The sequence below is a fragment of the Anopheles moucheti genome, chromosome 3 (assembly GCF_943734755.1).
Source record: "Anopheles moucheti chromosome 3, idAnoMoucSN_F20_07, whole genome shotgun sequence".
NCBI classification, from domain to species: Eukaryota; Metazoa; Arthropoda; class Insecta; order Diptera; family Culicidae; genus Anopheles; species Anopheles moucheti.
Genome location: NC_069141.1, coordinates 74354721 through 74379607, shown reverse-complemented (window position 1 = coordinate 74379607; position 24887 = coordinate 74354721). Strand labels below are relative to the sequence as shown.

Sequence of the window (24887 nt, the reverse complement as noted above, 5' to 3'; positions counted from 1 at the left end):
AACGGCTCGTTTGTATGGAATTTCGCATCTGCCGACGGAAAATTTGAGATTCACGCGTCCAAAAATTGCTCCAGCGCTGCGTTTCATGTAACAAGAGTGCATCCAAATCAAGAGGTGATATTGAACCGCACGACTACAGGGTGGTTGAAAACAAATGTTAGCATGACGAATTCAAATTCAAATTCAACGAATAATTTTGTGTGGAATTTAAGTGAGAATGTAGCGAAATTAAGTGAAATTAATGGTATTATTTGTTGCATGTAAACTATCATGCGGTTGTTATTAGCTGCCGATAAATTCAATAATGAACGTTGATAATGTCTGTGGTTCTTGTATTCTTAATAGTAATAAAGAGATATAATAAAATAGTCGCGATCGCCGCTAAACAGGCGACCGCCTACTCCACCTACCGTTTGATCCGCCGCTGGAGTGTGATATAGTTCGGAGTGGCAACAAAACAAAAAAAAATACAGAAAATACTGCTTTAAATTTTTTACAATGAATTTGCGTTTTTGTTTATTATTTTCTTGAAAAAAAACACGTCTCTTCTACGCACCACCATACTTCTCTTTCCATTGGTATAAGGTTCTCATTAGATGCTGTTTGCTTACAATCGAACGTTGTTTTTGTGACTAATTTGAAACGACTCTCATCACCATCATTTCAGCTTTTATATCATGCACGAGTGAGTGTGTGAAAATTGTTCACAACAGCAACAAACAGACTCTATCTATTGCGAGAAGGTATTGTTATTACCCTTTAGTTAACGAATCTCACGACCTTCATGAGATTGGTTTATTGAAGAGAGGGTCGATAGTCGGATAACCAGCAGTAGTAGAAGCTAGTAATAGTAATAGTAGTAATAGTTGTAGCATTTGTAGTGAACGAATTGATTTTGGTGTGTTCTTTGATTCTTTTACATTCCGAAGTCCCATGTTTTCGAGTTCGCTATCAATAATCCGTCTTTCGATCATTATTGATGCAGTAGTGTAAAAAGAAGGTTCTTGTGTGCGAAGGCCATTATGGTTGGTTTGTTTTTTTTTTTGGAGGGAAGTTTTGTTGAATTTTTTAACAATTGCTGTGTGTGTATGTGTACGGTGAGGTTAAAACACATTGTGGACGGGATGTTTCCTTTCCGGATTATCGATTTGTTGGGAGGGCAGCAGCAAATAAGTAAGTAAAGAAGGAAATCAAAATGATATTTAAATGTCTTGTTTGTTAGGACAACTTTTGGAAGGAAAAAAAATCTAATTGTTATATATGAAAAAAATAAATTCGCTCCTATTAAGCCCCCGTGCTGCATAGTAGTGTGAACCGTTAGTAGCATAATTCGCGTTTTACTCGATCTCTCTCTCTCTCTCTCTCTTCAACACATTCCTTCTTCAAAAAAAGTAATCTTTGGTGTGTGTCCTTTGAAAACAAAACAGAGAAGGAAAAACAAAACTAGCTGCATTATATAGGTATGATGTTGGTGGCATTGTAATTCAGAGGTTCTATTGTTGTACTTGGCGGCTTCTACTTCTACTCCCCCCTACTTTGCCCCCTATCTCTCCAAGTGCAATGTATTTTTATTACAAATGATATCGATTTTTGCGAGCTTCATTTAATTAGTGAGATCGTGAATAATATGTCTGTGTCGTGAACGAAATTGAACACACACAATGTGATGTAATGTGGCGCCTGCGATTACAGGGAAGCTTGGCTTCCCTTTCCTAGCACATATTACTCCCACCACTCTTTCTCCTGATAAAAACAAAAACATGTAAAAAATAAACCGCATAACAAAAAGGGAAAGTGTAATGGGTGGAGAGACTGAAGAAGGGGCGAAAAAAAAAAGAACCGAATATACAAGGTGCAATAAATAAACTATTTTCCTCACCAACTGTTTTAATCTTCTCTTTTTTATAATATAGTTCAACTACTATTCCCATCATCTGTTCCGTTCTTTTGTTCTTCGTTAGGAATTAACATGAATCGGTTATGTTCTGTAGTGGTGGTGTAATGTTCTCTCATCTTCTTGCTTCCGTGTGTTCACAGTTTCCAAACAAAAAACAAAAACGGGGGGGAGTGAATGGATCGTTCTTTAATTGCCCCCTGTTCTGTTCGCTTCTCTCTATCAGCGTTCTTCAACTATCAAATGCCATCGATCCACTTCCACAACACACACACATCACTTCAGCTTTAGTTTTATGTTCATAAAAAAAGGGATGAGAATTTCTTTTACATTGTTTCATCCTTCTCCACCGGGTGAGAATGGAAATGGTGTTGTTTGTGGGGGTAAGTGAGAGTGGTGGTGGAAGGCGCAGCCTGATTTGCCATGATGATAATAACGTTTGTTTTGATTTATTTGCTTGCTGTGTAGATTTTTGTGTTTTTTTCCTTTTTTCTTCCCTTCCTATAGGCTGTTTGTTTTGCTGTTGTTTTTCTTCTTCTATTCATCGCTCCCTTTTCGTCTAAGGAAAAGCAAAAAGAGCCAAGTTAAGTTAGTGTAATTTAATTATAGTAATAATAATATAATAATAATAATAATAATAATAATTAGAATACAATACAATAATTAGAATATTTCCGTAGAGATTTGACTAGACTTGGTGATTTTTTGCCGTGTTATTGAATATTATATCTTATCGTTTCGTTTCGGTTTCTCGTTTTTCATTTGCCTAACCACAACCGCTTCTCGCTTCTTTCGCTAAATCTTTCTGTCACACACACTCTTTATCTCTCTGCGGATTAGTCTTTTGTTCCTCCTGCTTTATAGGACGACTGCCACAACAAAAACAATTGTCCCGATTTGGTCACACATTTTCCAGCACCACTCAATTCCTCTATCGACAAAAACTCACTCTCACGCAACTCAACTCGGGCGACGGTTATTAACCAGCAGCTTACTAGTGGAAACGTCAGTAAACCAGCGCAGCAGCCTCTTAAAAGAGTCAATTTTTATTTCGTAATAAATAATGTTCGCGTGACACGCGCGCAACACACAACATTCCGCCTTTTTGCGTATTGCGGTGTTAGCGGTGGTGTCTTTTCCACAGGGAGTTGTAGAATTCCAGGTCGTCCCTCCGGGCGCGTCCAGCCGCCCTTACCTTCAATTATCCCGACCAAGCATTTATGGTATTAGTTTCTCTTACATTTGGCTTTCTGGCTAACCTATCTAACACAAACAACAGATGAAGGCTGCGCGCGCGATTTCGAATGATTCGCTTTCCCTCTTCGGCGGCAGTGAGGTGTGTTGTTTGTTCATCTTCTTCACATTATGGTCACGGATGGAGGAGCTCCGAGAGCTGATCGTGTATGTGTTGATGTGCACCGTACCGTCGCGCACTTACGGTAGTTGCATATCGCGCAGTCCCCATCACATCCATCACCTTCTTTGAGGTCGCTTCCCTCCGGGCAAGCGGCCAACTCTTCCTCTCCTTCTCAATCCGTTCCCCAACTTTGCATTTCGTTTGGCAGTTAGTGGTTGTTACAGTGGGGGAAAAAAAAGGAACTCAAAATTATGATGCACGCGCGAGCATACATAAAACTTCTATATTGCTCGCTGATTGATTGGCGGATGGAAATGGTGCGAAGGAACGAACACTACACTACTCCCCCCGAGGGTCATCGTCAGCAGCAACTTGTGATGTCTGGGAGTATGAAAAAAACAGGGAGGATGCTAATGAACGGAAGAACCACATTGGACGGTGAATACGACTCCTTCCTTCTTCGTTCCCTGCTCCCCCTGTGCAGTCTTTGGTATACTGGTATGTTTTAATAGTTTCGATGCCAGGATCGGGATATTTGTGTGCGAACAAATCCTTATCCAGTGTTCTTCCTTTGGACGCGCACTCTTTTCTGCTGCCCAAAATGTTAACAGCCACACAAACACACATATTGCTGCTGCCAGCGCGGTCAGGGATGTCTCGTCAGTGGGTAGAGTAGTGTGTGTTTATGTGTCTGTGATGATTCGTCCTCCCCCCGGTTGGCTGGCGTAGATTTATCAATTAAAATATAAAGTCTATGTACAATCACATTTAGTACGCGCACAACTTCCATCCTTCTCGCATTTGCAGTGTGTTTTTCTTCGCTGAGGTGTTGAGTTTTCCAGTGTTGTCCGAGTAATGCCGGAGAGATAGTGCATGTGTACGACACGTGTGTATGTATAAGAGCTGTGAGATACCCGTGTGTTTATGACCACCAACCACACACCTTCCTTTTGTGGTCCATTCTCGTTAAAGGCAATAGGGAGACGCAAGTTTGCCCCCTGTTTTTGTTTCTCAGCAACTTCACGCACACAGGTGGACTCTTTGGACGTTTTTGTTTTGTAGGTTACATACTTATTCACTCTAAAGTCTCATCACTCCTCCTCTATCATCTCCATCCCCCACCAGTGGGAGAGAGGCAGCCTTTGGAGGGGTTTGTTTGGAATTTCGACAATCCTGGAGAGTTGTCATCGACCGTGGACAATATTCTCGTTTTACGACGATGAGAAGCACAGGTGGGAACGGTAGGTGGCGTTTAGAACGCACGTTCGGGTTGTGTGTGTGGTTGTGTGTTTCTATCCAGTGCCCGATCCACGTGACACTTGGATATGGAAGGAATGGAATCCTCTCGGAATCGTGTCCTTCGAGAGGAAGAGGTCCAAGACGTTTTTTGTTTGCATTTTTGTTCCACCAACACACGCAGCACACTAGAAGCCGAAGTTGGTGAATAGTTGCTGTTTGAACACCTCTTCACTTTCCTCCTCAAGCCTCTGGACCGTTACCGTGTTGAGCAGGTTGAACACGATGGCGAAGATGGTGCAGGCGGCATAGACACCGAGCGCCACCCACCATAGCAGCTGCTCGTGCAACTTTTGCTCGAAGTTTTTCAGCACCAGCAGACCGATCGTGAGCCCGGCAAGGGCTCCCGTTAGGTGCGCCACGTACGATACCGAAGGTGCCCCACTGGCCGGTTCCACCGAATATCGGGAATAGATGGCGAAACCTACATCACAGGACGCTACAGTAAAGGTAAACAAATAAAGATGAAAAGAGGAGAAATAAAAACATGTTAGTTACTCAGAAATTAGTGTACGCTGGAGATATGATTATAACATACACGAGGTCTCGAGTTCTAGTGATAAAACTACAGCTTTTTCTGATATTTCTACAATTTCAATTGGAATTTGTGGATACAGTCGGGGAGTTCGCAACATTTATAGGATCTTTCTCGATCTCATCCGTTCTGTCGGAAACATATGTGCGTTTTGATTCGGAAAACTCCTGGAAGTTGGACACGATTCCAGTTCCACTTGAATAGATTTCAGAAATGCCTCCAAACTGACAACTTGAACTCAAAAACCCTGTAATGTAAACAAATCGTTATTGAAGTATACTTACCAAATAGAAATATTGCTAGTAACCGAAGAATGCCATACTGCATATTGCGGTAATTTAGCATTACATTGGCTAAGTGAGCAGCGAGCAGGGCATACACACCCCCACTCGCTCCTACGAGATATACTTCCGGGTCGAATACGCTAGTACCTAGGAATGGCAAGGCGAGAGAAGAACAAATTCGAATGTTAGACAAAATGCTGTGATGATCACCAAGGTACTGTGTGCGAAGTTTGCTAAACTTACCTAACGAACCGGCTAGTACACCCGCTAGATAAACACAACCTATCCTTGCTGATCCGTGTACCATCTCTAATGGTAGCCCAACGAGGAGTTGTATGATTAGATTGAAGCCTAGATGGAACCATCTGTTTTGGGAGAGAAGAAGGTAAAGTTTATACATTAGTGAACTAGTTATAGCAAGAATACTTGGGATATTGATGAAATTTTTTACGAGAAGGCGATCCAGATAAGATGTGAACGTAGATTTTGTGTGTATTCTAGACCTAATTCCAAATCACATGACTATCGGATCCCCCTCCGGGGAATACTAGTGTAGCAGCACCGTCATACTTCTCAAACGTGTCAAAAGCATCAAACTTACCCTGCATGCAGGACCATGTAGAATAGAAATCGCCACACTTCCTGTCGTTTGTCTGGTCGGTAAATGAACATCGAATCGATCGGAACCGGACCCGCCGGATCCGCCGGACCCAGCGTTACTGAGTGATAGATGAAGAACCCGAGCTGAAAATGAAAGAAGGAAGATGGATGTTACCGAAACCCTGTTTGAATTTGCATCCCAAAAAATGGTGCGAAATATAGTAAAAAGCAGACAAACATTTTCCATGCCCATCCCCCCGTCGTCGTCGCTTGTGTTGACGCATGTTTCCGGATCCGGTGCAATATTAAGGTAAACCTCCTCTCGATCGCTCACCTAAAAACCATGAATGAATGTTTGGTGTGAGCGCCAAGCAGAAGCAGAGCACGCTAAATTTAGGATTGCATAAACGGCTGCATTTCGGATAAACAATGGTGCGGCGCGAAAGTACACATCGATCGCATCCGATTACGAAAACGAACAACAGAATGGCAGAATGCTCAACGGGAAATTGCAAGATTTGCTCAACCACATACGCGTTTCTGTGGAACGCACAGGCCCCGCGTAATGAAGAGGGTTTAAAATAAACTCTGGCATCAAAGTTTTATTCCAGATGCCCCTGCGGTTACGCGCATCTTTTCTAGCCAAGAAAGGTCCTCTTCTATCCGCTATCGATCTCGCTCACCATTTATCTGAGGACCATAACAAGCAAACGGATGTGCCAGAATTGCTCACAATTGATCAAAACTGCTCGTTTAATTGACATTGACTTTCAATAACGCGATTCGTTTGATCGTCCGTCATTCGTAGCTTTATTGCTGCATCCGGATAATAACTTCCCAGGTCAAGGCGGATTCATTGCCACAATACGCTCTTGTTAACGTGTAACCCTCCAAAAAATATTGATAAAAAAATATAAAACATCTATTGTACTATTCATTGGATCATCATCAAATACATAATGCCAACTAAATTCAACATGTTCTCTCCTCAACACAATTTTTCCTTCTTGTAAAGCTTGCCTCAAATCCGATAGCAAACAGCAATTATCCCGCGCTAATAGTATGTATTACGGAGAATAATTGCAATAATTTGTTCAACATTCGACGCGGGAGAACATTAAGTGGCCCCCCCGGTACACTGAAAGTGCTTCACAGCAGAGCATTATTGATCTGTCTACTACCTAATCCCACACACCACCACCATCTCTATCGCGAACCATATCGTCCCGAGAACAAGTGCCCCCGATCCAACGCTATAAATGCGGCGGTGAAGAGGAACGTGGAACGAACCGCGTGAGTTGCGTGCGCGCCGTGCCGAAACTCCAGAATTCCCCTCCGAAAAAACAATTGAAGCAAACACGGTACCGTACGCTTAACAGCCGAAAGAGCCTAATGTACTCGTCGACTAACACCGCGCTCACACACGCGTTCTTGGCCCCGCGGTTCCTGCCTGAGCCTGCCATGCTCTATAAAACTAAGTAAAGAAGGCTAAGCGCAATCTCCTTTACGGCGGGTAGGATTTGGAGTTCCCATCCTCGGATCCCATTCCACGGTTTCCCATCCACACCTCACCGCCTCACGCCCTACAGGTGCGCCCGATGATCGCAACGGTTGATGATGATTTCAATCCGCACGGAACTAATTGTCTGCGCCCCCGCCATCACACAACATAAGCCGCGAGCGAGCGCGCGCTGCTTCACTCGCGCGTCTTCCGGGACTTCCGAAAGCGTGGTAAAATTATTGTTCTTAATCCATCCACTGCTGAGGCGGCTGTTGTTGAGAAGGGCGGCAAGTGGGTTCTGCTCTCTACCGTTACCGGACCTGGACGGAAAATCACACGACCGACACGACGACGAGCTTCGTTTCACCCTCCACCGCGGAATGGAATACTGGACAGACAGACAGGTTGGTTTGGCTGAACCATTTGTTATGGTCCACAACTCCCTCAGCGTGTCTTCAGTTCGTTGTCGCCGACTACCGCCGCACACCCCAAAAAGGGCAGTGAGAAAATCGGAAAGGTTTCGTGTTCCGGAAAAAAACACAGTATAGCAGTCTTCTAAAAAGAAAAATATTTGAAGATTTTATATGTTCCAACCAATTGAAAGAGGCAATGTTTATGGTACGTAGCAGCAAACAGACGAGCACCAAAAACATGATTCTATTCCTATTCAATACACGGTGATGTGGCCTCTTTTTCAGATACCTTCATGGGTAATTTAATTAAATTGATAACTCGATCAAGAACACAAACCCAATTTCGGACGGTGGTTGCTCAAAAATATCTAATTAAAATTAATTAATATCTCTAGACCACGTGGAGGTATTGGTCGAGAAGTTAGCGGGTTTTGCCCCTTTCCCAGAGCTTGGATGGAACTACGATGGAACCACCACACACCAATCTGACCTAGAAGGGGTTTGGGGGCTATCTCTAGGAGATTTTTAATTATCTCTTTGCTATCCCAAATAAACCTTTCCGCGCGCAGTTTTCCATGAAGAGAGCGAAGCTTCAACGTTCCATATCTATTTGTTCCGGTGGTCACCTGATGGTGGTGGAAGCAGGGGGGGGACCCGTGATCATGAACTGTAAAAATCATTAATAACATTTCAAAACATGCTCCCTACAAACGAAGGGCGGTCACTCGGAACGGTTTTGGTGGAGCTTTACTTTCGTATAAAAGCAACACTTTTTAGCTTTTAAAAATATTTCTTCAATTCATAAAGCGTTATATTATGCGCTGTCACCAAGTAAAATGCATTGCGAGCTATAAGTAAAATGTTTCCCATTTTCATAATAAACTAGAAATTTGTCAGGATTCTTTGACCATTCACAGACTGGTGAGAAAAAAAAGGAAACGAAAACACCACGCTGTAGGTAGCCCAGCGACAGCATAAGGGTGGTCTTCTTGCCCTCCATCGTAGCCCTTCATACGTGATCGCTTTTTCAATGAATTTCCGAGTTACGTTCACCAGGTTCATCCCCCGTGCTCTTTATTGTGCATCCTGAATTCTTCGCATGTTACATCCGGAACACAGGATATGCCCATGGACGCGCTTGTAACAAACAAAAAAAAAGGGACAGAAGAGCAGATGCGTGCTCACGAAATTCACTACCCCTTGCCTGTCTCAGTTATGAATAAAATAAAATAAAAAGCTATTAAACCGGATGTATTTTGATCATTGGACGATCAAGCAGAACTATCGCTTAACGAATGTAGTGTAAATAATTATAAAATACAAATCTAGTACGCAATGCGCATTTCTTTAAATGTTAAAAACGCTTAAAAGCCTTAATCGTTCAAGCTTATCCGAAACTTCGATATTGCGATGAAGTCTTAAAATAAATGATACATTACTTATTGGAGCTATTAAGGATGATTTTCCACTTCCAACAAACAGATTATCTGCTCGCGCTTCACAACAAGAGCGGAATGGAATATCCTGCTGTAACAGTCGAAAACAAACTTGAAAGCACGTGCCTTACCGTTTGACGTACACAAGAAAATCCTCAACATCCTTCACACGATCACTGTGGCGCGATCACGCGACGGATCAACGTTGAGCCGAGAACTTTACTTGCTCATGATCAACAAATTACCGCGTCTCGCTTCATTCGATCGTGCGCAATAAAAACACAAAGTTGTGTACTACACATTGGTCGCGTGCGGTGTTTGGTGCCTTCATTTCTCGATGCAGGTGTTGTGCATCTGCAGCAACCACATCCAAGCGGAACGAAACAATCGAGCGAATCTCGGCGGCTTTTCTTGCTGCTCCCGCGGTGTGTTTTGCTGGAATTATGATTGGTATATCACGATTCAGCACTTATCCTTTCCACTTCGTACTTGTTGTTACCCCGACGACGCATTACTGTTGTGTGGATTAACAGGGTGCATTTTACACCTTTTCCTTCCACACTGCGAACAAAGTGAAGAACAAAAAAAGCATGCATATGGTACCACCGCCGTGGGACAGATAAAGCAGCTGCAATTATGGTCCAAAACCGGCCGAAAGCAACCACACATTCGGAGCAACAACAATGGAGATGGGAAAGAGGCGTGTGTGCGCGGAAGCAGCAAAACGGAAGTAGTTTTATTCGTCATATAATCCCGAAACGCACCGAACCTCCTGGAGGTTCGTCCTCCCTTCTCCGGACCTTCTCCCTTCTCCGAGGGCACACTGCTGACAGGTGAGTTTAATGTGTCTGATCACAGTTTGTGTATGCGTGCCTAGCTTCCATTATGATCATTTTAAGCTAGTTCTAAGAATGGCAGCAAGGGCAGAGAAAAAAGGATCCATCCCAGAACCGACGACGACACCGACTGCACACACAGATTTATGGTTTTCATCATGTGCCATATGCGCGTGAAGTGAAAGAGCAGGTCAGGGTCTGTTTCTCTTCGTTTTTCCATCCCCGTTCCGGGGCTGCATTACTTGCTTTGCAGCGAAGAAATAAAAAGAACTGTCGGAATTTTGAACGTGATCGCGCGCGCGCGCCGCTATGCGCACTAAAACCTTTATAGGATTTCGATCATCAGCATGCTTCAAACAGCGCCATGCGATGATGAATGGGTATATACGGTCGGAACAAAAGGGGATTGAAAACAAAAACGACAGGAAAGAGCGACAACATCCGGTTGTCAGTTCTTTGCTCATGAGCGGAAAGCACGCGTCATACAGGAATATATACACACACCAGAGAGTGGCATAAAACATGCATAATATTTTAAATAAACAAAATAAGCCAGAATGTTTATAGATCTATCGACAAATATGCAAAACAACAAAAAAAAACTACATAAATTAGGTCGATTTTTTTAAATATAATAAAACACTTCCGAATAGGGATTGCCACCAAGAAATCAAACAGGGGCAAAGAGATGCATCGATGAATGGAACCGATTGTTAATTGTGTGATGCAAATTTAAGCTGTACGATGAAATCCCATTGCGTTCGACAGTAAAGAGCACTGGGAGAGCTGTGCTTATCACAACTGGAACGTGAGAAAAACAAACACAATTCTTGTAGCAATTCTTGCGAAGAGAAGTAATATTTTGGACGATTTCAAATTTTAAAACAGGGATTAAATCACCGAAACAAATAAACCCGTTCCATTAATTCACACTCTGCACTGTATATCAATAAACGAACAAAAGATTGCATCGAGTGACTAAGCGACGAACCCATGGTTGAGGGTAGTGTTTTTTTTTTTTTTTTTTAAATTAACAACAGTTGAACACACATGACAAAACAGCGATTAAATGTTGCTATTGCACAACGCCTCAACAAAGCAGAAGAATGTGTGGTTGATCTGCGCGATCTTGTATCGTTTTTTTTCTCCCCGCTCGCTAATCGCATAAGTGCATACCCTCTCCCCCACCCGACTGCTGCTGCAATTCACCCAAACCTGCTGAAAAACATTGGTGGCGAAAGAAATGATACATACCTCGACGATTGTAACTAGTATCACAAATAACGGAGGCGGACAGCATGAATAATTGTCTGCATAATATTTCCGATCCCGCTCCTCGGGGAGCACTTCCATTGCAATTACGTGCACCATTCTATATATGGCAGAGAGAGAAAGAGAAAAAGAAAATATAAAATTAAATCAAAGGTTTTTGTTCGAATTAGCATACGTGTGTGTGTCACCAAGCTCGTCGTCCACAACAACGCATTACGATTATTGGATGCAATCATCCAACGATCAGAAAAACACCACCCACACACACAAGAAGTTTGTTCTCGATCCTTTTATGTGCGCTCCAAAACATTGGGATGTTGTTGGGGTTGGGGGGAGGAGTGATGGGTGGGTGGTGTGGTGTACGGAGCATTTTCTCCCTTTTGCTTACCTGCGGAATAGTGGTGGATCCTCAAATATCAGATGAAAATCGTTCTCGGAACAAACCTCACGATCGCGATGATGTACTGCACACTTGAAGCTACGTGAACGCTTGCCGCTCATCTGCGTGAACAAAAAAAGGAAAATGAAACGAAAGAAGAAAAACAATCGCTGATTAGATTGATTGTCTGGGAGAAACAAAAACAAACATCCGCGGCCGTCTACTACTACTACGGGCGTCAGGAAATTTTCTATTCCCACGTGTAAAGCAGCAGACGCACACGCACAAAACATCGGAAGGGGTAAGAGATCGTGTCGTTTAGCAACACCATTGGCCCTTTTCTTTTCTTATCACATCTCGTACACGCTCACTTTTCTCACCACTTTCATCTCACAAACAACACAACAACAATGGACAAAAACACTTGGAAAAGGAAGCAGCTTTGCGTAGAGAGACCCCCGCAGTACAGTACGCACGCAGCAGCAAGGTGTACGCACACGAGTTCACACAATTTTAGAGAAAGTATACATTAAAGCAATTTAAATATTAACCTCTGGGGTTGTGCTCTTATTGTCGCAGAGGATGATAGCAGCAACAAAAACGAGTTCAGAGATCATACATTTCTCAACAAATAACTGTGTCATTTTGGTCCGGGGGCCCGCCTGGTGGTGAATGTGTGAGGATGAAACGAACTAAACATAGGATGATATCCATAACAGCGACAGAATGGGAAAACAATCGTTCATCGGTGGGGGGGGAAAATGTGCTCCCACCACCACACACCGCACACAATCATATGTCATAAGAAAAAATGCTGAAGTTTGTAAAATGATGAATGAGATAATGTTTTTTTTTTGTTGCGTAGCGTAACGTTTACCTCCTCCCCCCACATGCAACCCACAAACACGACGACTGATCATAATCGTTACCCAAGCGGGGGGAGGAAGTAGTACTACTGCTGGCTGCTGGTGCGCGGTTTATTGACCCCGAAAAGAACGCGAATCTCTATAAATTCTAGCCGGCGGCCGGGCACACACCTTGCAATTTGCGGCGGGCCATGCGCACACACTTCATCAACCATCTTCGCGAAACAAAAATTACACGGTGCGTGTAAGAACACCGAGACAAAGATCACATTCACGACACGAACAACAGAGCCGTAGCCGTGTGACATCATCACCCTAAATGTCAATCCCCTAAACAAGTTTTTTCCGATTCCATTTTGACGAAACCTACAATACACCACCTTCCGGACCCGCGCGCTCTGCTTTGCTCTCAAAAAAAAAACAGTGCGATTTACTAGATTATGTTGGTTTACTTCGAAGAACCCCAACCAGGCGCTGGATGAGGGGGGGCGACACCCAGAAGAAAATAATCCGCGTTCTGCGCCATTGTTACTCTGCCTAATGGTTAAGAGACTTACGCGACTTCGTGATACAATTTGGCATTTGGATCGTTTTCTTACTTTCTTCCTCCACACAAGCGAAGTTTTGCAGAATGTTCTGGTCGAGGTATAGAAGCTCGTTCGATCTATTGAAGGCATGTAGGTGTAACTTTAAATTAATTTATAAAAAAAGACTTTCCAAAGTTTATGTACTTTCCCTCTAGACATTACTGATTGTCATTCCATTGTAGTAAGGCTCAATTCTGGCGGAATTCTTGTGTGATTCACAAGAAACTCTTGGAGAATTCTTGCAGAATTACCGCGGAATTCTGACGAAGTTCTTGGAAGTACTAGCGAAGTACCTTGGAATTCTAGCGAAATTTCACATAATTCTTACAAAATTCTAAGCAACATATCTAACCACTTCATACTCAACAATAATATCTTGCCCAGAGTTATTCAAACATTTTTCAAAACGAAGAATAGTTAAGTATTCATATTCATATCTACCAGTGTGGAGTACAGAACTACCCCTTCAAAACCGATCCTCAACCAAAGGATGATCGCAACACTTCCACAAAACGTTCGCACAATGAACAACAACATCATCCTAACATACAATTTATGATATTGCTTTCATGATGACGATGTACGAACAAGAAAATTATGGCAATATTGACCACTTGCTGCCTATCGTAAGGTAAGGATTGTACACACCTCCAATGAACAACACAGGAGCCACAAACCAGAACGGGGGGACGACGACGAAGAAGAAATAACTACAGATCGCAACTCAACCCGCTCTTGGTTAGGGGCGGTGGTGGTTGTGCCCCCCGATGTTGATCCGGTAGCCCAGGAGAACACACGATCATCGCGAGATAATGATTGATGGCGCACAAGAGGACCGCATTCCTTACATTTTCACATTCGCCGCCACACAACTATACTCGCTGATTTCAAAGTGGCCTCCACACGCACCTTTACCACCATTTGTAAAAAGAAGGTTTAATAATAAAAATTGCAAGCAATGGCTGCAAAAGGATATATACGATGGTAGTAAATCATGGGGAAATTCAATAATACCAGTGAATTAATTTGAGTTACTTGACTTAGACGACATTTCTCCAAACCAAATGCTAACATTGAGTCACTTCAACAAATTCAATCAAATGGCCACCGCGCGTACTCTGTCCCCTTTTAATTTCCTTTTTCTTTACACCCATTGGATGCCACCACAACTTTCACGAGAGAGGGTTAGGAATGTGGATATCCCACATTTCCCATCGTGTCCACACACGGTTGTTTCCTCGGTTGCTTCCAAATGTCTCTTCAGGTCCTGCTGTGCATGCAAAACGGTCATTAGCGCAATGGGCCCCCAACTCCGTTTGCTCCGTTGCCATCGTAAAACCTCTTCGCCAGACAAATAATGTTCCCCCTATTACCGAATAGTCGTCCTAAACGTCTCTATACGCACACTACACTGGATCGAAACGCCAAGCGTCGTGTGTCGCAGCAGGCAAGCAAAAAGCAAAAAGACCCACACTATTATCAAACAGTAATAATTCAAAGCACTCAACAAGGACGACCATGGGGACCGATGGGGGATGGAAGAGTTTTGATGAGAAAATGCATTTCACGAGCGTCCGCCGAGGAGACATTCTCGTCCAAAGGATTGGGGGGGGGAAGCGCGAAAAAGAAAGGACAGAAAACTCAGAAAGTCCGTGGGCGGCAGAGAGTGGGCAAAAAGGCTCCGGAATCCCTTTAATATAATACACATTTGACAGCTGATGGGTAACAAGGCGTCGTTGAGAGTCCTTCGCGCGCGGTGTTGTTGTCCCTTCCCCAACATGAGAGAAGTGCGGTGTGAGATGGCGGCCGGCAAAAAGATGGCAAAAAGAAGGAAAGAATGCAGCAGTAGCGGCGCGGCGCCTTTAGAAACACGCAAGAGTAAGAGTTGGTTTACATACACTGAAAAACTCGGGAATGCTTTCGGTTATTTACATCTCCACTCATCTCCCCCATCACCTCCCCTCTTTCACGATGAAACATTAACCGCCAAGTTCGAACCGCGACTGGACACACTGGTGGTGTGTCTCCAGGCTCCTTCTTGCATTTCTTTGTTTCTCCATTCCCGGGGCGGGTTGCATTTATACATTCTGTAATGTTTGAATTTAAATATTTTTTATGATCTTTCCGCGTTTGTGCGTTTCGTTCTTGGCCGTTTGGTGGGCGCGAGAGTGTCGTCCGTGATATCGACGGCTGTACTCCACACACAAATGGGATTTCGGAAGCAAAGGAATAATATCTGCACGCCTCAGAGGAGTTTTGTGGTCGACGGAGCGAGCGACACCCGCAACATGTTCCCCCTAATCGTGCCATCCTTTCCTCCTTTCTTTCGCAGGTGATGATGCTCCCCACCAACTCCCACCTTCTTGTAGTTTGTGCGAAGGGCAACCAAAAAAGGAATTCTTGAAATTAATTGCAAATTGGGTTATCTCTCCTTCCGTACCACACTTAGGGAGGCGCTGCGCAATGGTGGTAGATTGCGTAAAATTGCGACGAAATTTTGTGAAACAAGGCGACACACTACATCAGCAATTTCATGGTGGATGCAAAACGGAACAACAGGTAAAATGAGTTGAAGTATAGTTAATATTGTAGAAGAGCCTTTGTGGTCAAGATTGAATAATGTCTGTATCTCTGTACAGCAACTAACCATAAAACAAACAAAAATTAAGACAAAAAGTGTTAATTTATAAAAAATGCAATCGAGTGCCATGGTCAATCGAAAAAAATCTCAAGAAGTATTATCGGAGTATACAAAATTCTGTCTGTCTACCATCTCTCCCCCGTGTTCTGCGGTGTATATCCCCACCCCATAGAAATGGCCAAAATAAATAACCAATTGAAAGATCAAATCCACACATGTGTCTACAATATTTACATGGTTCATATCATCTCACACCACCTACCTACCTACACACGTCCCCCCGTCCGTCTGGAGGTCTGATTAATGATCGAGGGGAGGAGGATCACGCCCTCACATATCCCCACCATCTCATATCGAACGGGGAACGGGTTCGAAAGAAAGAAAGCAGCATCTGCTGCGGGGCTTGGACCAACCACAGATATATAGTCACACATTCAGCTGATCAGCAATGTGGGGAAAATGGTACGCACTTACGCGCTTCCATTATAAACCTTGCTACTTCTGTTGCAGTGTGTGAGAGCGCCCTTCCACGTGTAGACACATTTGCCTCCTTTTGCTTACAGAGAGCACAGTGCCAGGAAATGAACCATACGCCCTCCTCCCCGCCATCACCGCTGGAATTAGTTTATTTTCTTTACCGGCTATTATTAACTACCTCAACCTCAACAACGGCTAGATAAACAAAGCCTATAATTGGAGCTATCAAACGTAAGCGAAGAGATTTTCCGCACATAATCATTCTCTCATTCACCCCTGCCTCCCCCCGTCTACCAGGCCCCCGTGTGCTCTTCTGGATCCGACCCCGGAGGATGCCCCCTGGTAGAGTTAAATGCTTGGTAAACTTGAAGATTTAATCAATTAGCAATTAGGCGTCTTTCTCCACTTTGTATAGGGAATTATCGTCATGCCATCTTAGTGTCCCATTTTAAGCATCTTTCACTGTTCCTATCCTTCGATTTTGGTCTAAAAACATACTAGATCAAGTATGTCTTACCATGACTGATTAGAAGTTGTTGAAATTCAATCCACGACCTTCGATATACTTAGCCCTAATGCCAAAACAAAACACAAATGCAACTGTCCCCTCTTCACGGTTCGTATTAAGGTCGTATTGCAAGTATTTCAAATCTCCAAGATCATTCCCGGTTTTTGGAACGAAAACATTGGAAAAGATCATCAGATCACTCTGGAACTCTCACTGAAAAGAATTATTCAACCAAATTGAGGAAATCATCAATTCCTCAAGGTAATTTTGGAAGCACAACCCACAAAATAGCCCACAATTTCTTGCCACTGTCTGTCAGGCACTACCTTCGAAGCGAAGAGCGCAGATCTCTCAACGTCTGGCTGGTCTGCTCGGGTATGAAAAGGTGAGAAATTCATACAACCTAAATTCCTCAATGCTCGATGGAATGTAGAACAGGAAATTCACATTTAACCCAGCCGAGCCAGCCGCCTCCGCTTATCTTTTAGATCAAACACCGCGCGGCTCACCTTTATCAAGAGATTCCCCCAAAACATAACAGCTCAAACTTCAAACTTCCGGATTCGGGGTGCCTTCGATTTGCCGAAACGGGCGCCCTCCTCTCTCTCTCTCTCTCGGTCGAATTCTGGTGGTCACAAATTACGACCAATTATCGAAACATCCCGCGGGCAAACCTTCCTGTGTCTGTCGTCTGGCTGGTGTGTGCGACAACGAAAAAGACATGCCTCGGTGTAGAAAAAATACAGATAATTATACACAAACTGCACGGGGACAGCAGCAACAATACTCAAACGTGTTGATAATTTGAACCAGGTGCAATTCTCCTTGGTTCGGGGGCTACATCCTGGCTGTAGCATACATTATTTTGTCGCTCTTCTACGTTCGATCACGTTCGACTGTCAAAAAACCGTATCCTGGGCGAGACGGCGGCGTAACTTCAACATAATTCGATACATTATCGTCACACGTGCGCGACCTAACCTATGCGAGAGAATACGCACGACACACAACGCGCGTTTGCGGATAATAACAACCGTGAATATGCGCCATTCCTGGTCTCAAAAGGGCTCGGACAGACAGGTGGTGTGTGTGGTGTTGCATTTTCACATCTCACATCTCAACTCTGTTGGGTCGTCTCTCTCTCTTCCTTTACGCCCAGAGGTCTGTTGACCCGCTTTCGATTAGAAGCGCAATGCGCTTCACTACTTCAACATAGGAGCTTTATTTGTAATATAATAAAGCATAATATTATACTGAAAACGACCGGGAAGGTTACGAGTAGAAGATACCCGAAGGACACCGAAAGCAACCTAGAATTACTCTCACCACCTTACCTTAGGAGGAGAATAATATATTCCATATCAACGCCTTCTGAAGCGCGAATAGCCACCGCAGCGCGACTTCGTGTGCGTTCCTTCAGTTTCAGTCCTTGAATTCATTGTCTGAAGGGCATCATCATCTAGGGAAGGGAGGCCACCGAAGTGTAACACAATACACCTTCATTTAATCACTTTTTCTCAGGATTAACGTGCATGGGGGCGGGAGTGTAGGGTGTACGCCGACATTCAGGGATAACTGATGGTATTAATTTTACTTAGCTACAGTTTTCCTTTCGCCTCCATTAAGTACATGCTGTGAGCGTTTTTTTTTTCTTTCAATCATTAAATAGCTTAACAACCATTTTACGCCAGAAATGTACGAGCATAACGAAACGATAAACAACAAAAACCTTTAAATTGGGAGTGTTATTTCGACATCATATTTGGTGGTATATTAGCAAAAAAGGCCGATCTACGAAAAAATGTCATGCCTTGGTATCATCCCCTCGAGTACTGTCCGAATTTTAAAATAAACTGAGGAAAAAGAACCACTTCGTCGCCTATTTATTGTTTGGCATCAAAACATCACCAAAATTGTGATCTCTGAAGATAAATTATCAAAAATCTTTCTAAATAGATAAGGAATGACCCTAAATATAGCGAATGACTTGGGCAATTAGTTCTTAATTTTAATCTACACATCCATCCGCAACCGGAATGGGTGGGAATTGTATTTACAAATTGATTGGCCATGGAATAAATCTAATTTCGTTCCGGTATCTATGTAATAGCTTTAACTGAAATGAGCCCACCAAAGACAAAGTTATAACGGAAGGAATTGGAACTGTTAGGAAAGACAGCAGTTGGACACTGCTTAACACACATCTCTTTAACTGTTGTGTATCGTGTAATTTTTTGTTCTTTAGTTTTCCTCTTCCCTTTGTCATATCGCACACCACACCGTCATCATATGCAAGACTTAAATTAATGATGGCTGAGTGAAAAAAAAAACTGTCCCAATTTTCCAATGTCCAAGATTAACGGGGAAAACACACGAACGATCGCGCTTGGTGTGTGTGACCCAGTTGTAGAATCTGTTACAAAGAAACGGTGACATAATTGTGTGATTTCATTCCCGTTTAATCCAAATAAAAACACTCGCATGGTGGGAAATTGAATGAAATTAATTAGAAAACGAGTGTGATTTTGAGTGAGTAACTCTTTTTTTCCTCCGTAAGTACACTATTCGGCATTTGTTTATAACAAATATGTTTTGAGAACCTTGTTCCCTTTTTGTATGACAGCTTGACAATAATAATAACAATACATTCAGTATCGTTAAAAAAGGTTATCCACATCCAGTGGGATACAGGAGCAAAAACGAATTACTTACTTTAATAAAAATGCGCTTTTTGTTGCACAATTTTCCAAGCAAAACAAAATGTGAAAACATGTCCCCAGCGTGTTGGATGATTCATCCATTCTACCCCAAGCAACGAATGGGCCCCCCACACACATTATTATAAAATGTGGTTCCCCTTTTACTCCCACCACCTCTTGGGTACCAGACCAGTCCCGAGGGACGAGTTTCGATCTTTGATCATTCGTTAAGTACGACAATGAACGCACAGCGCGTGTCATGTTGCGATCTCCTACTCACAAAAGCACTTCTCGCTGGGGTTTGCTTCAATTTCTTGTCTTCACGGCGCCACAATGCTCAGACTGGTGATCGCACCGGAAAAGGTAGGCCACAACAACAACCATTCGACCCTGCAGTGTGACATCTCTCCGGTGAACTTTTGCAGACGCCTCAACGAGTCGTCTGGCTTGGTGGGGTTTTCTCGAGAAGATCAACAAGCGCACACACAACAACTCCTCCACATTGATGAGCTTTTGGGAGGTGTCTGCTGCAATTCGTAATAAATCGCAGCAATGTTGGGGGGGTTAATAGCAATGGAACGAGATTGAAACACATTTATTCTCAAATGCACTAAAGGGAGATGATGTGCAAGCAATTAACTACTCCCCGAGACACCCTCCCCGGGTTGACCAGTTGCAAAGCTCTGGGGAGGGGGGTCATAATCATCGGTTGTGGCAGCATAAATTAAAAATGTTAATCGTAATGAAACGCGATTACCCAAAGCTACGGCGACTTCCAAAACACGCCCGGGATTGATGGGAACTAAAGCGTAACAACGCAACAAAAAAAAAACAAAAATGGAAGCAAAATGCATCGTTCACAAAAGAATGCAACTGGCGCGCGCAAGGTAAATGGAGTGTGCAGCCGCCACCAACAGAGCACACACAACGAGAGACTCGAGAGATCTGGTGTGTGATGAAAACTAGCTATTCGTAAGCTTGAGAGCATTATTTTCCAACAACAGGTGCAACTAAAACGTACCCTCCTCCGGGGCGGGGGGAGATAAAACTTTAATGGAATGCAACACGTTTATCACGTTATGCGCCGGGGGGGGGGGGGGGGGGGGGGGGGAAGAAGAAAACTAACGAGAAAAAAAACAACAACCACTGACAAATGTACAATGCGAAATCACACACAATAGGTGTCGTCGTTCCGCAGTATTTTTCATGCGCCACTGCGAAAATAGTAAACACACTTGAAAAGCAGTTACGGGGTTACGGGAAATTATTACACTCCTCCAAACACATTTGGTCGGGAAGAACAGTGCTACTACTACGGGAAATGTATCGTGTCTACTTAGCGTTTTCCACTGCAACACACAACTTGCAACAGTTTTGTGACTGCTTCACCAAATGGGCAACCGAAATAAAGCAAAATTGTCCAGACAGCCGAGGGGGACAGGGTCGAAACACACCCCCACCCCAAAAAAACCGCCTTCATGTTTCAATACTTTATTCGGCCAAAGCTAAAGAAAAAAGAAACAAAACAAAACAATCTCTCTCCACGACACAACACACAGACAGGTGCATATCCGCAACCGAGCGCATCAATCAACGGGGCCCGCGCGCGAAAGCACACGAACGAAGCGCGCGTGTGCCCCCACAACGGGAATTTGTGCATTGCGTGCTGTTGTTTCTGTCTGTCTGTCTATCTGTCTGTGTGTGTGTGTGTGTGTGTGTGTGTGTTTTTTTTTGTTTCATTAATGAGGAATATAAAACAAAAAACATTATTTACTTTTGCCCGGTTACGGTTTTCCACACTTCTCTACCCCATATATCACCCTCCTGCACTCCTCACTCCTCGTATCTCACTTGCAACACACGCGAAGGGTAGAAAAGGATTGCTTTTTTTTGGTTTATGAACTTTGGAAGCGTAAATACGCGACCCACCAATACACAGAAAGCTGTATTAATCAGAGCACAACAACCTAGTTGAAACTTTTGACTATTCTTCAAGGGTACTCAGTATTGCTTTTTCCTAGACATAACTAAACGCTAGTGTATACTTCAATTTCCGCACTGATGTACCTTCAAATGTGGCATGAAGAATTGACTGATTAGTGCATCTTTATCGTTAAAGTTTGAATGAGCTAAAGAGATACCTCAGATATCTATTAACTTTGTCAGCAATGTCGTGCTGAATAAATCTTTTGAGAAGAGTCACTCATATGCATCTTTAGAGAGGAGTCATACAAATCAGGAATCTAATATTGGATCTACTCTTGGATGATTCATTAATCTTCGAAGTAGAGAATCAGATGAGTTCATTCAGTGCAAAGATTTATTCAAGACTCATGAATCAGATTCACCCAATACTGCGCTACGACTATTTGGAAAACCACTAAGATGCCCACAATTTGAAAGTGGACGTTGACGTCCTTCCAATTCTGAGACGCAGCTCTAGATCTTGGATCCTGAGACTCGATGGATATATATAGGCCATATATAGGAAGTAGTGAACCAACATCAATTCTTGATACTTTGAGGCAAGAATAATGGCCAAGAATCCAATATCAAAATGTTGTAACTGGGGAAATTTATCCGAAATAGAAAGAGTGAGTTAAAAAGAGTGGTATGTTGACGCTGTGGACATATTTGTTGTTATGGACCAACAAGATTTGCAGAGTACTTTCATTCGAAATAGAACCCAACTTCCGACCGGAACTTCATGCAGTACAGAGAAATTAAAAAAGCATAATTTGCAAAACCCTGCACAAACAGACGGCCCCCAAATGGGTGAAAATCAAATTAACGTTGGCGTGGTGTGGAAGTCGCGGGTGGAAATTGTTGCTGACGTAAAATGAATCCACCCCATACTGACTGGGAGGGAATGAATAATGGCGCCCATTAAGTGGACGCAAACCGGGGGCCACCTTAAACAGCGGTCTCTTGCTTGGGCTGCTTAATTTGGCGTTTAAATCAAACAAGCACCAGGCTTCTTAATATAGGTACTTCCTGGGTTCCGCGCAGGCATTAGGGTTCTCCCCAGAGAGCCGAGAAAAAGCAGAAGGCGAGTGGTGGTGACCCACACCATTTTACACTTGAGTCATTGCGGCGCTTATGTGGTGGTTGTTGTTCCGACAGACAGATGTCTAGTGCACAAAACGCCAAGGCCAACACACAACGGCGCGAACTGCCCACGTACGTGTGGCTGGAGACCACAAACGTTTCCGACTAATTCATTCATAAAATCAAGCGTCCAAGCGAAGCTCAGACCCTGTTACGTCCCACCTTCCCAAGAGTATTGGGCCACGCGCGCGCTTATAACACGATCGTGTGATCATCATGATTGAGTGATTGGGATTGAGTAGCGCAACAGGCGCCCCACACCCATTCGTGGGGCAGTGAGGATTGATCGCGGTCCGAGGGTTCTCGAAAAGGGTGAAGAAAATGGGCGTGAAAATTCGCCTCCCTTTTGCTCAGCACCCACCTGACTCCGCTCCTGCTGGGCACCGTTCTTCGACAGCTTCCTAACTAAGCGCAGAGGCTCTAACCACGCACACCCCGCGAGACGGACGCGACGAGATCGTAGACGATCGCCTGTCTTCGGACCACCTCCTCCTACTCCTCCTCACTCTCGATGGGCTTTAATTGTAATCATACCTTCTTTTTTTCTGTTTCTCATCCTTTTATGATCTCTCAACGATGATCTCGACCTATTAGCTCCTCTGGGCGGGAGGAGAGCCCGACAAGCCCACCAAAAAAGAGGCCTATCGAATATCAAAAAGCCACCGGATCGAGGAAAAGGGCAAACACCCAACAAACCGAGGATCAAAAAACCTCCCGGTGTGGCGTATAAAAGATGATCATTATCAAAAAGAGCATCCCCACAGTGCGCGCGCGAGTGAGAAACGCGGGAGGATAGAAATTAAAAGTAACCCCGTTTGCGAGAGAAAAAAAAAAACCTTCAAGCGTTTCTTGGGTTTAGCCGGCTTGGGTTCGCAACACACAGAAACACACGTACACAAAGCGTACAAAGCGTGTGCTTTCAACGATCTTTGCATGAAATTTCTCCACGCTGATCCACGCAGCGGCGGCACTGGCTGCTGCTGCCCGTGTGTTGCACTAGGTCAAGAACGACGGAATTCCCCGAGAGTCCGAACCAACAACAGCAACAGCAAAAGTTGAATCGCGCGCGCCCGCGGATCGTGAGTCATATGTGTCTCGGGTGCACGTGCGTGAATCTGAAGGTCGACCCCCATCATGTCGCCGTAATCCGAGATCCGGGGCAAACCGTGAAGGAGAGGGAAGACAACAGCATTATATACCTGCTCAATTCGCTTAACCGAAAACACTTTCGATTACGAACTTCAGATTTATCGCCACACTGGAGAGTAGTGTGACGTGTCTAGGGGGGACACACGTCACGAGTTGGTGTGGTGACAGAGCTTGTGTGACATCGCAACGAAATTACCCCAATGCACTTCAGGATGTAGTGATCTTGTGACGTAATAATAGAGATGTATAAGTCACACGAGAAGAGATGTGAATGAGAATAATTATTGATTTTGATGCAATATTGATATGAAACACTCAAACCGATCAAATCTGAGGCTTTTTCCCGATATTTTGGACAGATTTTGGATGTCAATTTCTGACATTAAACGACAGTTGTTCCACCTTTTTCATTAACCTAACGAGATGTCTTGGAAATAACATGACAGGCGTTTATTGGTGCAAATCGATTTCAGAGACATATTTTAAAACAGTCAGATATTCAACTTCTTGCTACCGAAGGGGGATTGAACTAGTTAACATTCGATCCAAGACCTTCCAGTGTATTAGACCAAACCGAGGTACCATTTAAACGGGGGTTTAAAATAGAATCACTCGGCGTGAGAAATTACCGGTAGATATACCGAAAAAAAATTCACTTGGAACGATAAATTTACACAATACCACTGAGAAATTGCTGCAGCTGGTCCCCCCCCCCCCCCCCTCCCTCCCACCTTCTCTTTCCCATAGGGGGGTTATGGACAGTAATGCGATGCAATTAAATGAAACCTTCACCTCTACCGCGTAAATATGTAGAAAAAGCCCTCTCGCCCGGTATCTACCTTGGACCACACACAAACACAGCCACAAATACACACGTATATCTGTGCACTTCCCTATGCATTGTGCAACGAACCGGAACCGGAAGAAACCGTGTGGGAGAAAACCCATGTGCGCGCGTGTGGCGGCGCCGCTTTCCCAGGTTTGGACAAGAATGTGTTTGCGTGGATGTGTGTGAATGCGTGGGTTGAAGTTTTGAACTTTTCGCTTTA

The 24887-nt window shown here is 43.7% G+C and overlaps 1 protein-coding gene across 2 annotated transcripts in view; it reads right to left on the bottom strand.

Annotated features, from left to right (window-relative positions):
- Positions 1-1356: 1356 nt before the first annotated feature.
- Positions 1357-24887, bottom strand: part of LOC128306000 (protein rhomboid) — a 42515-nt gene continuing 18984 nt past the window's right edge. For both annotated transcript variants that reach the window (XM_053043662.1, XM_053043663.1), the window contains 6 exons: positions 11813-11925; positions 11407-11524; positions 5968-6110; positions 5610-5731; positions 5367-5513; positions 1357-4986 (listed from right to left, as the gene is read on the bottom strand). In XM_053043662.1, coding sequence (XP_052899622.1) covers positions 4676-4986; positions 5367-5513; positions 5610-5731; positions 5968-6110; positions 11407-11524; positions 11813-11925 — 954 coding nt within the window. In that variant the 3' untranslated portion in view covers positions 1357-4675. The remainder of the gene's footprint in view (positions 4987-5366; positions 5514-5609; positions 5732-5967; positions 6111-11406; positions 11525-11812; positions 11926-24887) is intronic.